General features: G+C 41.2%; 2 protein-coding genes across 3 annotated transcripts in view; one reads left to right on the top strand and one right to left on the bottom strand.

The window, feature by feature from the left end:
• The window catches only part of LOC139766573 (thioredoxin-like), a 19565-nt gene extending 17961 nt beyond the window's left edge, over positions 1-1604 (bottom strand). The window contains exon 1 of one of the 2 annotated variants that reach the window (XM_071695400.1): positions 1464-1604. The gene's annotated coding sequence lies outside the window, so the exon portion shown is untranslated. The remainder of the gene's footprint in view (positions 1-1463) is intronic. The other variant, XM_071695410.1, reaches the window with a different exon arrangement.
• A 455-nt stretch (positions 1605-2059) lies between these two features.
• Positions 2060-14440, top strand: part of su(r) (dihydropyrimidine dehydrogenase su(r)) — a 59104-nt gene continuing 46723 nt past the window's right edge. The window contains exon 1 of the mRNA XM_071695393.1: positions 2060-2210. Within this exon, the coding sequence (XP_071551494.1) occupies positions 2160-2210 (51 nt within the window). The 5' untranslated portion in view covers positions 2060-2159. The remainder of the gene's footprint in view (positions 2211-14440) is intronic.

The following is a 14440-nucleotide window of genomic DNA, read 5'->3' as shown; positions in this document are numbered from 1 at the left end:
TATATATATATATATGGTGTGAGGTGGTTTGATCAAGTAAGTAATGAAAGGGTAAGAGATGTGTGGTAATAAAATGAATGTGGTTGAGAGAGCGGAAGAGGGTGTATTGAAATGGTTTGGCCACATGGAGAGAATGAGTGAGGAAAGATTTACAAAGAGGATATATGTGTCAGAGGTGGAGGGAGCTAGGGGAAGTAGGAGACCAAATTGGGGATGGAAGGATGGAGTGAAAAAATTTTTGAGCGATCGGGGCCTGAACATACATGAGGGTGAAAGGCGTGCAAGGAATAGAGTAAATTGGAACTATGTGGTATACCGGGGTCGACGTGGTTAATGGATTGAACCAGAGCATGTGAAGCGTCTGGGGTAAACCATGGAAAGTTTTGTAGGGCCTGGATGTGGAAAGGGAGCTGTGGTTTCGGTGCATTACACATGGCAGCTAGAGACTGTGAACGAATGTGGCCTTTGTTGTCTTTTCCACGGGGAAATGAAACACGATAAGTTCCCTAGTGCACTTTCATGTAATAATCACATCATTACGGGAGATACAAGAAAGAAATACAAGTCACTTGATATACAACGAAGAGACGTAGTTAGGACGCACACTCATTAAGACTGATTGTTCCATGCTCCAGAGACTAAATATTAATGTTCCAGAGGGAGAAGTTGCTTGTGGTCTGACCCCCTGGTTGATTCCCACTCCAGCTGTCTACTACACTCACCCCCCCCCCCCCACCTCGAAAGGTGGGACCCCCCCTCCTCCTCCTACAGAAGCAGCTGCTTCTGCAGGCCATTGCAACCGTGTTCTCTCAGTCCCTTCATCACACGTTCACACCGACGGCTTCCTGCATTCAAATAAGAGAGCGGGGAGTGCTGTTATTCTCAGCTAATTTGGACCCGCCAGCGGGTGGCTGGGTCGGCCGCAGATGCTCCCTCCAGCTTTACAATGTGTGAAGTGTATAGTATCTTGAATGTCAGTTAGTCTTCTCTATCAGAGAAGACCAAACGGAATAGTTATATGCGATTCACAGTCTGCCCTTTTAGGCTCTCTCATTCCCTATACCAAGCTGCCATCTTGCAGTAAAGAATATTGTCTTTCGTAACACTGGTACGCGAGCGTAGTTTAGATAGTAGATTTTTGTGGATACCCTCACATGTAGGAATCACATACACTGACACAGTTGACTATTTTGCTAAAAAAATTCTCTCTCTCTCTCTCTCTCTCTCTCTCTCTCTCTCTCTCTCTCTCTCTCTCTCTCTCTCTCTCTCTCCGTGGCGCTGGTCCCTCATCCTCACTCTCCTGCTGCTGTCGATCGAGAATTCGCTCAGACTGAGACTCGACAGTTTATCAATACAACACTATGATTTGTTCTGTCCACACCGATACAAATACCGTCGCCGGGGCCCTATGATCCGCGAGCAGTGTAGTTGCAGCTAGGCTTCATTAATACTGGGCTGCAGACCTGTGATGTAGGTTGCCGGGGTAGAGGATGAACCCATTTTTCCTCTTGCCTCCTGTGTTACTCACTCCACTCGAACATATTACAATACTACTGCCTGGACTGTCCCATGGTCAGTCACATGCTGCCGCGGGGATTTCCTCACCACAGTATGTTACTACCTCTCAATACACGAAACGTAAGATCTGCTGACTCTCGCCACCCGCAGTTTGGCGGGTGTTAAATGTAGGTGCCGTGTACAAGCACACCTTAAATGCCCTGCGTGGCACTAGGGCATTTTAAATGGCATTGTTATGTGCTTTTTTGTAATTGTATTGGTTGAAGCCCTAGAGTGCAATAAATGTATCAAAACAAAAATAGTGTGTATACTTGAGAAGAAAATAGATCTTGCAATTATCTTGTTTTAAACTTTCGTACGAAAGTTTAAACAGTTAGGCCAATTACAGTAATATTATAGCAACAATAGAATTATGAAAGACGACAGGTTATCCTCTTCGATTGTATATGTAAACTGACTTTAAAGAGAAAAGCGAATATTACGGTGGTTTAGCGACATCTGGCAAGTTTTCCCTATATCGGGTAGCCAGACTGTCAGAGGTACAGTGTAAGGGTTGATTTCAATGCGTAAGGTTCTGTGAATTTGTGAAGCGTTCACCCTTCTGATTTCTAACTCGTGAACAGTGCTTCACAGTTATCGTTATGGCGCCAGGACCACAAGGCATACTTAGTAAGGATACGCCTGATATCGAGGTAATTCAACAAATTTTCAGGCACGGGAACGTATTGAACGGCTCATAGTACTATTTACTTCAGCTGTGTTATATTCAGTATTTTCACGGAAAAATATTTGTTAAATATGCATTCAGTTACGGCAAAAATATCTAGGTGTTACCCTGCATTCAGTTACGGTAAAAATATCAGTGTAATCTTAGTAGCTCGGTAGTCGTGGGGTGGTGGAGGCGGGACGTAGGGGGTAAGGTAGCTGTTGCATCATTCGGGACGGTAGGGTCAGAATGTTATGCCTAGCTAGAATACTGACCAATGATTTTACAGCGTAACTTGACCGTGAAGAGGGAAATGGTGTTGTAAGGTGTATGACTTTGTTTTTTCTTTCATGAAGCAAGTTAAACCCCCCGAGGTCTTGTGACACAAAGGGCGAGGTTCGAGGAATTATTCGTGTATGGTTGGTTTATTCCAGTGGTTACATCCCTGATGTTATCAATATGTCATATCACTCCACCCCCCCCCCACAAGCAAGGTTTCCTGTGCTGCATTAGATTAAGTTAGATTTGTACCCTATCCTTTATGTAACCAAAGTTAGAAAGAGCTACCTGCTTGTATATCCCCACTTAACAATTTCGTACCTTCCATCAGATTTACTGTAGAAAATAAATATAATGGTATGTTACCATTTTTAGATTGCATCATCCATAGGCAAGGAAACAAGTGTAAGTGTAGCATATACAGAAAACCTACTAATGTATGCTCATATATCCATTGTTACTCACCTCAACATGACAGAGTTAGATTATCATCATTTGAATCCATGTTCCTTAGGGCATTACGTATTTGCAGTCCAGAGTTTGTTGATGATGAGTTTGAGAAGATATATTCTGCTGGATCTAAGTTAAAGTACCCTAGATCTTTCATTGATAAATCCCTTAAGTTAGCAAAGAAATCATTTTATAGAGTTGAGCCCAAACCTCCTATTGACACCAAGATTCTTTTAGTTCTCTCTTTTGATAGTTTTTCTTTACTTCCCATTTTGCTTAAATCCTTTAATGTAAATGTTGCCTTCAGCAACAGTAATACTACAAAGAATATCTTAATCAGGAATTCACCAGAAAATTCTCCTGGATGCATCTATAAAGTGCTATGTGGAAATTGTGATAAATTTTATGTTGGGCAGACTGGTAAGGATCTTTTTGTTAGACTTAAGCAATATTGATATAGTATAAGAACGGGACAAGAATCAAATGCCTTGTTCAATCACGTTAAGAACTATGATCATTGTATTGACTGAGTAATGCCATCTCAGTTATTAACTCTAACTCTATTACCACGAGAAATATAATTGAATCTTCTATCATTGAATACACAAAGAAGTATAATCTTAATATTAGTGATGGTCTATATAAATTAGATGATTTTATTGTTGATAACATTTGTAAATTGATAAGTATATGCACGCTCGTTGTGTCTTGGACAATCGCATGTTTACCAAATGGCGTCCCAGCTTCGTCTTTTCGATGTATATCAACTGACTTATATTTCTCTCTTGTGTCTCCACTGAGGATGTGACTATTACACGAAAGTGCACCTGGGATCTTATCGTGTTTCATTTTCCCCGTGGACTCATAGGAATATATATATATATATATATATATATATATATATATATATATATATATATATATATATATATATATATATATGTGTGTGTGTGTGTGTGTATGTGTGTGTGTGTGTATTGCGGCGCAAGGCAAACGGGTCAAGTTTTAAGGTTGGCATGAGAAAATGCCTAAGTAGGACAGCTTTCGATTCAACTCTTGTCAAGTAAGTATGCCGAGCTAGAACCACCTCAGATGTGAGAGCAGTAATGTATACAAGGAGGAATCAGTTCTTTGTGTAAACGGAGAACCTGTTAGAGGGAAAAGAAATTTCTACATTTAGAAAAGACTGCTTTTTAGAGGCAGACACCTATTTCTGTGATGTGGTGTTTCCAAGAAAGAGTGGATGTAACTAATACCAATTATGATCATTGAGTCAAGAGGGGGAATTGCAGAACCGTCAAAGGCGTGAGGAATTTTCGTTATAGAGATGGGTAGAAACTGGGTCTTGGAGGCATTAAACTTAACCATATTTTGTTAACCCCACTGAGATATCCTGACCAAGTCTGAGTTTATTAAGGAAGGTGTGTCGAGACGAGGTGCAGATTGAGGAAGAGGAGCAGAACTGAAGTATGTGGAGGAAGGCGGTGCTGAGTCATCAGCTTATTAGTGCATTTGGTTATTTGTGGAAGAAAGGAAATCGTTGATAAAAAGGAGAAAAGGTGTAGAAGACACGACAGAACTTTGAGGGGCATCGTTGTTGATTGAGAAAGGGGGATTGGCTGATCTATCAGTAACCATGGAGATAGATCGGCCAGAGAGGAAGCTAGATATGACGGAGGAAATCCAAAGGTAGGGAACTAAGAGACATGAACCCTGATGCCACAGTATGTCAAAAGGTTTGGGTATGTCTAGGGCAACTACATGTGATTCCCAAAAATATTTTAAGGAAGATGACCAGACATTAGTAAGATAGGAAAGAGTATTACCAGTGGACTTCGCCTTTCGGAAGCCATAATGGTGATCAGAAAGAAGACTGATCATCATACTGGACACATAATCACCTTGTTGTGAATTCCTGGCTTAGGGTATGGATCATAATAATTTCAGATATCCTTAATCAGATTAAGCATCTTTATTACTAGCGTGACTGCGGATATTTTATCTGATTTGCTGGCCCCCAGTAGTCGTGGCTCTGGAATTTTGGTACGTTATCCATCGGATTCTGTGTCGGGTAAACCCCAGAATGAATCGGGATTGGGCAAATTTTATAGTAATGTAACCAGGTTACCTATCGTAAAGTACTTAAGTACGTTGTTAGTCATACCATGTGCTGTACTACACATTCGGATTATTGGTGTTTTTCGCTAAATTGATATACGTCGTTTTTGTCTAGTGAATGAAAATGTAGGTGATTTCGTACCTTTGGGCCGCGGTAACTTCTTATGCTGTCATATCAGTGGATTCCACGCTGATTATATTTTTATCGAACTCTGCTCCACCTACGGTGGTTATCTTCAGAGAATGTTCGGTCAGATCTTTAGGTTTGGTATTGCCTTTCTTTTCACATTTATCTTGTTTCACAAAAGAAATACAATACCGACGAAGGTTATCTTACCTTAAGCCAAACTTGGCATTCGTAAAGTGATTGCAGTTGAAAGAATGGCGTCCTTTATAATAAGTTTAAAGAATCCATTAATATGTATTTCGTTGATGATATTGTTAAAATCGCCCACCCTTGAAAATAACGCTATGTATTACCATGTTTTCCCTCGTTTAACATGTTTTAGAAAATTTCACGAACATTGGTTTTATTAGATAGTTCAGTTATCTGGGTCCCGTGCACCGTCAGGAAATTACTTTCAGTGTATCTGCATGATACTATACTAGCTAAAGATTATCATGTTATCATTCGTTTAAGTTTGGAACGAGCGAGTAACTGCTGCGGACATCCCTCGGACTTCGGCGGTGTCGTCTTGCAGACGACAGGAGCGTTGGTTTATTTCGACTTCGCCAGTAACTGGTATAGGACGTTAGATATATTTTTTCTATAGGTTTTGTTGATTTCACGTCTTCCACTATTGATTTATTTAGCAAGTGAATAACTGCGGGTTAAATGATGTGAAATTGAAACTTCTGGATATCGGAACTGAAAACCTTACTTAATCCACCCTAGTAGTAAGCAAACTTATAAGAATTCATTAGGACTTATGAAAAAAATCACAACCATATCAGCTGGGATTAACCTTAATTTTCAGTGTTAAAGTCTTCTGTTAGGTCTTTCCGATAGGGAACTGGTGAAGGGGCCCAGAGGGGGAGTCTCCTGCCTCTTCCGCCATTGGTTGTAGATTCTGACCGTCCACAGATCCAGCGACACGTTTTGCCTTCTCTGAATGTATTACCACCATGCGCCTGTGAAATGGCTACTTCCCCAGTGAGGGTATTCGTCTAAGTTGTTTTGTATAACGCCGTGGTAAACCAGGACAGCAGTTTATGGGACTGGCTTGAAACTAGCCTGGACAGTAGAGGCACAATCGCAGTGGTTGCGTGTAGGCTTGAAAGCCACATAAGCTTGCAGTTTTCATCCGAACCCTTGGTACAGATTAGAAAGTGGAGTACGTTAGCCCTAAAGCCGGAACATACCTGGCTATTCTCGTGGATGCAGTAAAAAAAAAAGGGGGGGGGAATTAGAGATTGAAAATGAAAGTTGAAAACCTTTATTTTTGAAATGTACTTTATTATGCTTTTAACCTCCATTCTTCATGTGTGAGTAATGTTACGAATATTGTTATGCAGCCCGTTCTCTTTGAAAATATGTCTTGCTCATATATGCTTGTGTAAAAAGAATAACTAGGCCTCTCAATTTCCATAAAGGATTTTTATGTTAAGATTACGCTTGACTAATAAATGTCATAGTTTATGCACCGTTTAGCCTGTTGGCACGGTATTTACGATTACTTTAGTAGCGTTTGGTTACGGAGTTTATAAGAATATTAGAGAGGATTTAAAAGAGAGGATTTATGTTTATCGACGACATTAATAATATTTTAGTATTTGTTGGGACAGTAGATATCGAAGTGAACCGGGTGGTAAATATATCTCTGGATCAGTTTCATGTTAGAGTAACAGTGATGGTATCATTAGCGGTTTGACTATCCGCTATCCAGAGTGGAGGGAGACAAATAACTAGTTTGTTCTGTGAAGGTCGCCTGCATTATATATATAACAGAACAATGCACCAAAGTTTCTTCTAACATTTTGCGTAAAGGTTTGTCTGGTCATACCGTTGTGGAGCAGCAACCTTACAATATTCCTGTATTGTCGGGCAATATGCGTCTATAGGATCATGTTATCGTGGTACGACATGGCTTTTCTGTTTTCAGGGTATGTTGCGTCATAACATATCCCTTGTGATTCCTGATCATCTTGCTGTGGGATTGAGCAGCCTTGTCGTCAGACTAAGAATACACTATTTTATTGTCTAATCGTACATAAAGAATTTTCAAAGGGGTATTGTCACTGTAAATGAAATAGTCTTCACCTCTTCATAATTTTTGTGCAATCTGAAATAGTCTTCACCTCTTCATAATTTTTGTGTAATCTGATCGAAACATGGAAGAGGCAAAGGAGTGAAAATGGTGCGCATATAAATCACTCAGTGATGTATGAGAAGCACTGAACGTTCCTCAAACAAGCACAGCTCTTGCCACACCTGTTCAACTTTATATGTGATAAATACCTGATATACTGTTATTAATGTGACACTGATTTATCGAATTTGATGTAGATAATGGACTAATTCATAGCCTGCAGTTTCCACCCTTTTAAAGGGTGACAGTACAGTTTACGTTCTGGGAAGACTGACCAGACCCGATAACCACGAACCACAAAAACAATTTTGTACCATCGGCATCTTAGCTCCGCCTCTTTTATTTATATATACTGACTGTTCGGAGCTTTCTGTATCATTGTTATATCTCCGATGACGATGTAATTACACGTAGGTGCACCTGGTATTTATCGTGTTTCAACTTTCCTCGTAGTTATCAGCAAATACCGGATCATGGACATCAGTGACCTACAGCAATAGAGAGAGAGAGAGAGAGAGAGAGAGAGAGAGAGAGAGAGAGAGAGAGAGAGAGAGAGAGAGAATTATTGATGTTATATTATGATCTGAAAGAATCTGTAACTTTCGTGTTAATGGAACCTTGACCAGGAAGGATCATAAGACGTTTTGAAATCATTAAGCCAATGATATCTATGTTAAAGGATGTGTAGGTTTGCCAGTACCACATGTACATTGTCACTGAACTGAGGGACATCGTAGGACCTGGAACAGGTCTTGCTTCACCCATGTATCCTTCTCCTGGAAGACTTTCCAAAGGTTACTTATCTAACAATTCCATAGTCTACAGCACTTTGCCAATTGGCTTGCTCTTCCCCACTACAGATTCAGCTAAACTCTAAAGTTTAGGATCTGTTGTATTCTTGTATCCTTATTCCCATGTACTTAAGTTTATCCCAGAATAAGCTAACAAGTTAGTTTGCATTTGGACATAGAAGTACAGGGTTCAGTAACCTCTTGAGGAGTGCGACTTAACCCTATAAGGAGGACGACTGGTCATCCTATACTTAAGTCCTCTTAAGTAGAGGATTTAGTCGTCATTCTAAGGGTCCAATGATGGCTGAGCCACAGTGAGATATTGCCTGACCGACTGCGAATATAGTGAAGTTTGTCATGGTTCATATGATCACAGTTTCCCTCTGCTTATGAATGTTAGTTCCTAGTATTCCGGAGCTCAGCGTAAAACTACTGTACTGTGACAGGGGCCTGTGTCAGGCTGAGGTCTGGCAAATCTGTCAACAGTATCACTCTGCTTGATGGATCAGAGTAAATTGAGGATTTTGAAGTGTCATGTCGTACATACAAGAAGTGGCACTGTACGTCCTGAAGACAAAAAAAAAAAAAAAACATGGTGCTGTGGACATATTCCTCCGGCAAATACTGATCATCTAAACTGAAAACTTCTTTAAGTCAGTAACGTAGGCTCCCTCATACTTTAGGGTTAAGCAACCTCTTCACTTTCATAACTACTACGCACTACGAGAGCCCACCGCTTACATATACTAGGCTGCCCAAGGCCGAAGCCTGTCCCTTGTAGAGAGGATGTCTGTAAGTGACGTTTTATCAAAATACATGTTTGCGATAGTGCACTATTCTTTATATATATATATATATATATATATATATATATATATATATATATATATAATATATTTTTTTTTTTTTTTTTTTTTTTTTTTTTTCGCTGTCTCCCGCGTTTGCGAGGTAGCGCAAGGAAACAGACGAAAGAAATGGCCCAGCCCACCCCCATACACATGTATATACATACGTCCACACACGCAAATATACATACCTACACAGCTTTCCATGGTTTACCCCAGACGCTTCACATGCCCTGATTCAATCCACTGACAGCACGTCAACCCCGGTATACCACATCGATCCAATTCACTCTATTCCTTGCCCTCCTTTCACCCTCCTGCATGTTCAGGCCCCGATCACACAAAATCTTTTTCACTCCATCTTTCCACCTCCAATTTGGTCTCCCACTTCTCCTCGTTCCCTCCACCTCCGACACATATATCCTCTTGGTCAATCTTTCCTCACTCATTCTCTCCATGTGCCCAAACCATTTCAAAACACCCTCTTCTGCTCTCTCAACCACGCTCTTTTTATTTCCACACATCTCTCTTACCCTTACGTTACTTACTCGATCAAACCACCTCACACCACACATTGTCCTCAAACATCTCATTTCCAGCACATCCATCCTCCTGCGCACAACTCTATCCATAGCCCACGCCTCGCAACCATACAACATTTTTGGAACCACTATTCCTTCAAACATACCCATTTTTGCTTTCCGAGATAATGTTCTCGACTTCCACACATTCTTCAAGGCTCCCAGGATTTTCGCCCCCTCCCCCAACCTATGATCCACTTCCGCTTTCATGGTTCCATCCGCTTCCAGATCCACTCCCAGATATCTAAAACACTTTACTTCCTCCAGTTTTTCTCCATTCAAACTTACCTCCCAATTGACTTGACCCTCAACCCTACTGTACCTGATTACCTTGCTCTTATTCACATTTACTCTTAACTTTCTTCTTTCCCACACTTTACCAAACTCAGTCAACAGCTTCTGCAGTTTCTCACATGAATCAGCCACCAGCGCTGTATCATCAGCGAACAACAACTGACTCACTTCCCTAGACCTCTCATCCAGAACAGACTGCATACTTGCCCCTCTTTCCAAAAATCTTGCATTCACCTCCCTAACCACCCCATGCATAAACAAATTAAACATCCATGGAGACATCACGCACCCCTGCCGCCAACAGACATCCACTGGGAACCAGTCGCTTTCCTCTCTTCTTACTCATACACATGCTTTACATCCTTGGTAAAAACTTTTCGCTGCTTCTAGCAACTTACCTCCCTCACCATATACTCATAACACCTTCCACAAAGAATCTCTGTCAACTCTATCGTATGCCTTCTCCAGATCCATAAATACTACATACAAATCCATCTGTTTTTCAAAGTATTGCTCACACACATTCTTCAAAGCAGGCACCTGATCCACACATCCGCTACCACTTCTGAAACCACACTGCTCTTCCCCAGTCTGATGCTCTGTACATGTTTTTACCCTTGCAATCAATACCCTCCCATACAATTTCCCAGGAATACTCAACAAACTTATGCCTCTGTAATTTAAACACTCACCTTTATCCCCATTGCCTTTGTACAATGGCACTATGCATGCATTCCGCCAGTCCTCAGGCGCTTCACCCCCTTTTTCATAAATTCTACTGCAATACTATCCAAACCCGCCGCCTTGCTGGCTTTCATCTTCCGCAAAGCTTTCACTACCTCTTCTCTGTTCACCAAACCATTCTCCCTGACCCTCTCACTTCGCACACTACCCCAACCAAAACACCCTGTACCTGCCACTCTATCATCAAACACATTCAGCAAACCTTCAAAATATTTATTCCATCTCACTTCATTACTACTTGTTATTACCTCCCCATTAGCCCCCTTCACCGATGTTCCCATTTGTTCTTTTGTCTTACGCACTTTATTTACCTCTTTCCAAAACATCTTTTTATTCTCCCTAAAATTTAATGATAATCTCTCATCCCAACTCTCATTTGCCCTCTTTTTCACCTCTTGCACCTTTCTCTTGACCTCCCGCTTTCTTTTATATATCTCCCAGTCATTTGCACTACTTCCCTGCAAAAAATCGTCCAAATGCCTCTCTCTTCTCTTTCACTAACAGTCTTACTTCTTCATCCCACCATTCACTACCCTTTCTAATCTGCCCACTTCCCACCTTTCTCATGCCACATACATCTTTTACGCAAGCCATCTCTGCTTCCCTAGATACATCCCATTCTTCCCCCACTCCCCTTACGTCATTTGCTCTCACCTTTTGCCATTCTGCACTCAATCTTTCTTGTTACTTTCTCACACAAGTGTCCTTTCCAAGCTCACTTACTCTCACCACTCTCTTCTCCCTAACATTCTCTCTTCTTTTCTGAAAACCTCTACAAATCTTCACCTTCGCCTCCACAAGATAGTTATCAGACATCCCTCCAGCTACCCCTCTCAGCACATTAACATCCAAAAGTGTCTCTTTTACATGCCTATCATTTAACACGTAATCCAATAACGCCCTCTGGCCATCTCTGCAACTCACATACATATACTTATGTATATCTCTCTTTTTAAACCAGGTATTCCCAATCACCAGTCCTTTTTCACACAAATCCACTAGCTCTTCACCATTTCCATTTACAACTCTGAACACCCCATGTACACCAATTATACCCTCAACTGCCGCATTACTCACCTTTGCATTCAAATCACCCATCACTATAACTCGGTCTCGTGCATCAGAGCTGCTAACACACTCACTCACCTGCTTCCATGGGGCGCACGGTAAAATATCCGATGAGAGCAGCACAGGCATAGTGGTGGAGGACGTGCCTCTCCGTCCCATCGATCGGACGGCTGCGTATTACCCCCTAGCAAAAATTATACAAGACACGAGAAATCTTACCCTTTTACTTGCGTTGACCTTCATTGTGTCTGTATTTCTATCAGGCAAGAGTGTGACTCAGATCTCCCTCATCGATCTTGAGTGTGGAGACCTAGCGACCATTACATAAGACGTGTCCTGCGCTGGAACAGCATCACAGTGGGTATAATTACATAACTGCCGATATCGCAGGAAGTTAAACCATCACATGACAGAGGTAAGATTATGGGGAACTTTCTTATTTACGTAAGCTTCTCTGGAGCCTTTCCGAAGCCTTCATATTGCTGGAGTACGCAGAGAGGCCACTTCTAGCGATTGATTAAGGTCAAGGACGCACAAGGACACGTTGTTCCATCCTGCGCACACTTGCTCCCCCTGGATTGGTAGCACGCCGGTGTCATGCTCTTGATAGTGGCTATCCCAGCACAGGGACTTTGTGTTTGGATGTGCTGATGCACGGGGGAGGTTTGCTTCGGTGTACCTGTTGCACAGGGACCGTGTATGAGGGTTTCCTAGGTGCACAGGGACAGTCCAGGGTATATATATATATATATATATATATATATATATATATATATATATATATATATATATATGAATTTTCACCACAGGGGCAAATTTTCAGAAGGGCTTCTTTATACACATGGAGATACTCATTAACGATCGTGGTGATAGAAAGCTTACAAGGAGTACTACACCTCATTGTTATACCAGAAATAGCCTCGAAGGACCTAGTTCTTCAGTGCAGCAATGGCTTTTTGCTCATGAGTACTGGGAGAGAAGGAAGGGGCTGCGTGGGGAATTGCCCCACTATTAAGTATATTGGAGATGTCATGTGATTGTGCGCCAGAGTGTTGCTGTCGCACGGGGGTCTGTGTGCCGTGTATCCATGGTATATGATACCAGTTCTTGAACTCTGTAATGTGCATTTTTGCTCTTTGCTGTAGCTTGTGTTCCTTGGGAGTGTATACAGTGAGTGTCATGATACACCCAAGTGATGAGTGGAAATAACAGTTGTTACAGTCAGTGAAGGGCCACTAACATTCGCACATATCCTTGTCTTCAGGTGGTGCGTGTTTGGAAATAATTATATTCGGTTATATTACAGTAAGTATGAGGTATAGTGTGAATGGTCGTATATGATAACTCATGCTTATTCATGGCTTCCAGCCGAGAGAGGGGTCCTTGCCATGCCTCATTTCCTCTCTCAAAGATAGTTTTTGCTGTCTACATTTTTTTTTTTTTTATTATTCTCTACATGGCTACCTCACCTCAGACTCGAGGTTTATCATGTTTCCCACGTTACAGAAAGCCTTTCTCGTTAAGGATAGGTTATCAGAAGTCAAGATAAGGGTCTATGCCTTCCAGGGAATTAGGTGGGTTAGTGACAGGTAGAGGTGGTGTCTGACATCAGGGAAATTCCTAGGATTGTAATATGGATCCCCACCCTTGTGTCTAGGTACGGAAAATTGTATCATGTTATTTCTCCATACACAAGTCCACGGAAATGGTCGTAGTTAGCCCAAATTTCTTCTCTCAGATTTCTCTCTCTCTCTCTCTCTCTCTCTCTCTCTCTCTCTCTCTCTCTCTCTCTCTCTCTCTCTCTCTCTCTCTCTCTCTCTCACACACACACACACACACACACACACATACAATTTGATAGTCACTTCACGTATACCACCCTTGCTGTGATCATGCAGGACGTTCCACATATTGAAGCAAGGTGGATGATCAAACTCGCTGGACGTATAACGAATGACAACACATAAGCTTATCAAGTCGCAGGGGCACAACGTTATCAGCCCCTCTCTCTCTTGTTTACGCTCTCAGTCGTAGTTGAAAAGTTAGAATGTTAGAATGACTGTGCATTTCCGATAAAGGTATTTGTGCTTGTAATTCTCATGGGATGTTCACATTTTCCTTATAATGTTTGTCTTCTTTGTCAAGGACTCGAAATTTGTTACCTATAACAAGTTTGTGATAGTGGAGGATATCAGAATGTCAGCTCATTGTGGCTAAAGTTAGAAGGCATACAGATAACTTTTAGTGTGACTAAAAAATGCGCAAATCATGTTAGTCGTGGACTTCAGACGAAATATTTATCAAGACTATTTTTTAACGTATCTAAAGTACTGCTTTCGATTACTCTAATTGGTAAATCATTCGAGTTGCTAACAATCCTTTTGAATGAATAGTACTTCGCCTCTTTCGAGCTTAAGCCGTTCGCACATGAGGTTGTATCCATATCTACGATTAATAATCAGACGAAACAAGTAACTTCAACGTTAGATCGATATTACCATATCCTTTCATAATTTTGAGTACGTAGGTTTTCTCCTAACCGTCTCTGCAGTTGTTCTAATTAATGTCCTTTTTTTTTTTTTACCTCACTTAAGATGGCCATGATTAGGTCATGTTTTACCCGTTCCATGTCGGTCGTTACAAAAAGAAAATAAATTCAGTACCAGTTATCATGAACCAGTTATCATGAAAGAACTAAAAGCCACACATGTTGATATAGTTTGAGTTAGGCCACCGC

This window comes from Panulirus ornatus, chromosome 58 (assembly GCF_036320965.1).
Source record: "Panulirus ornatus isolate Po-2019 chromosome 58, ASM3632096v1, whole genome shotgun sequence".
Taxonomy (NCBI): domain Eukaryota; kingdom Metazoa; phylum Arthropoda; class Malacostraca; order Decapoda; family Palinuridae; genus Panulirus; species Panulirus ornatus.
Note: the sequence above shows the minus strand (reverse complement) of the source record. Positions and strands in the feature narration are given on the sequence as shown.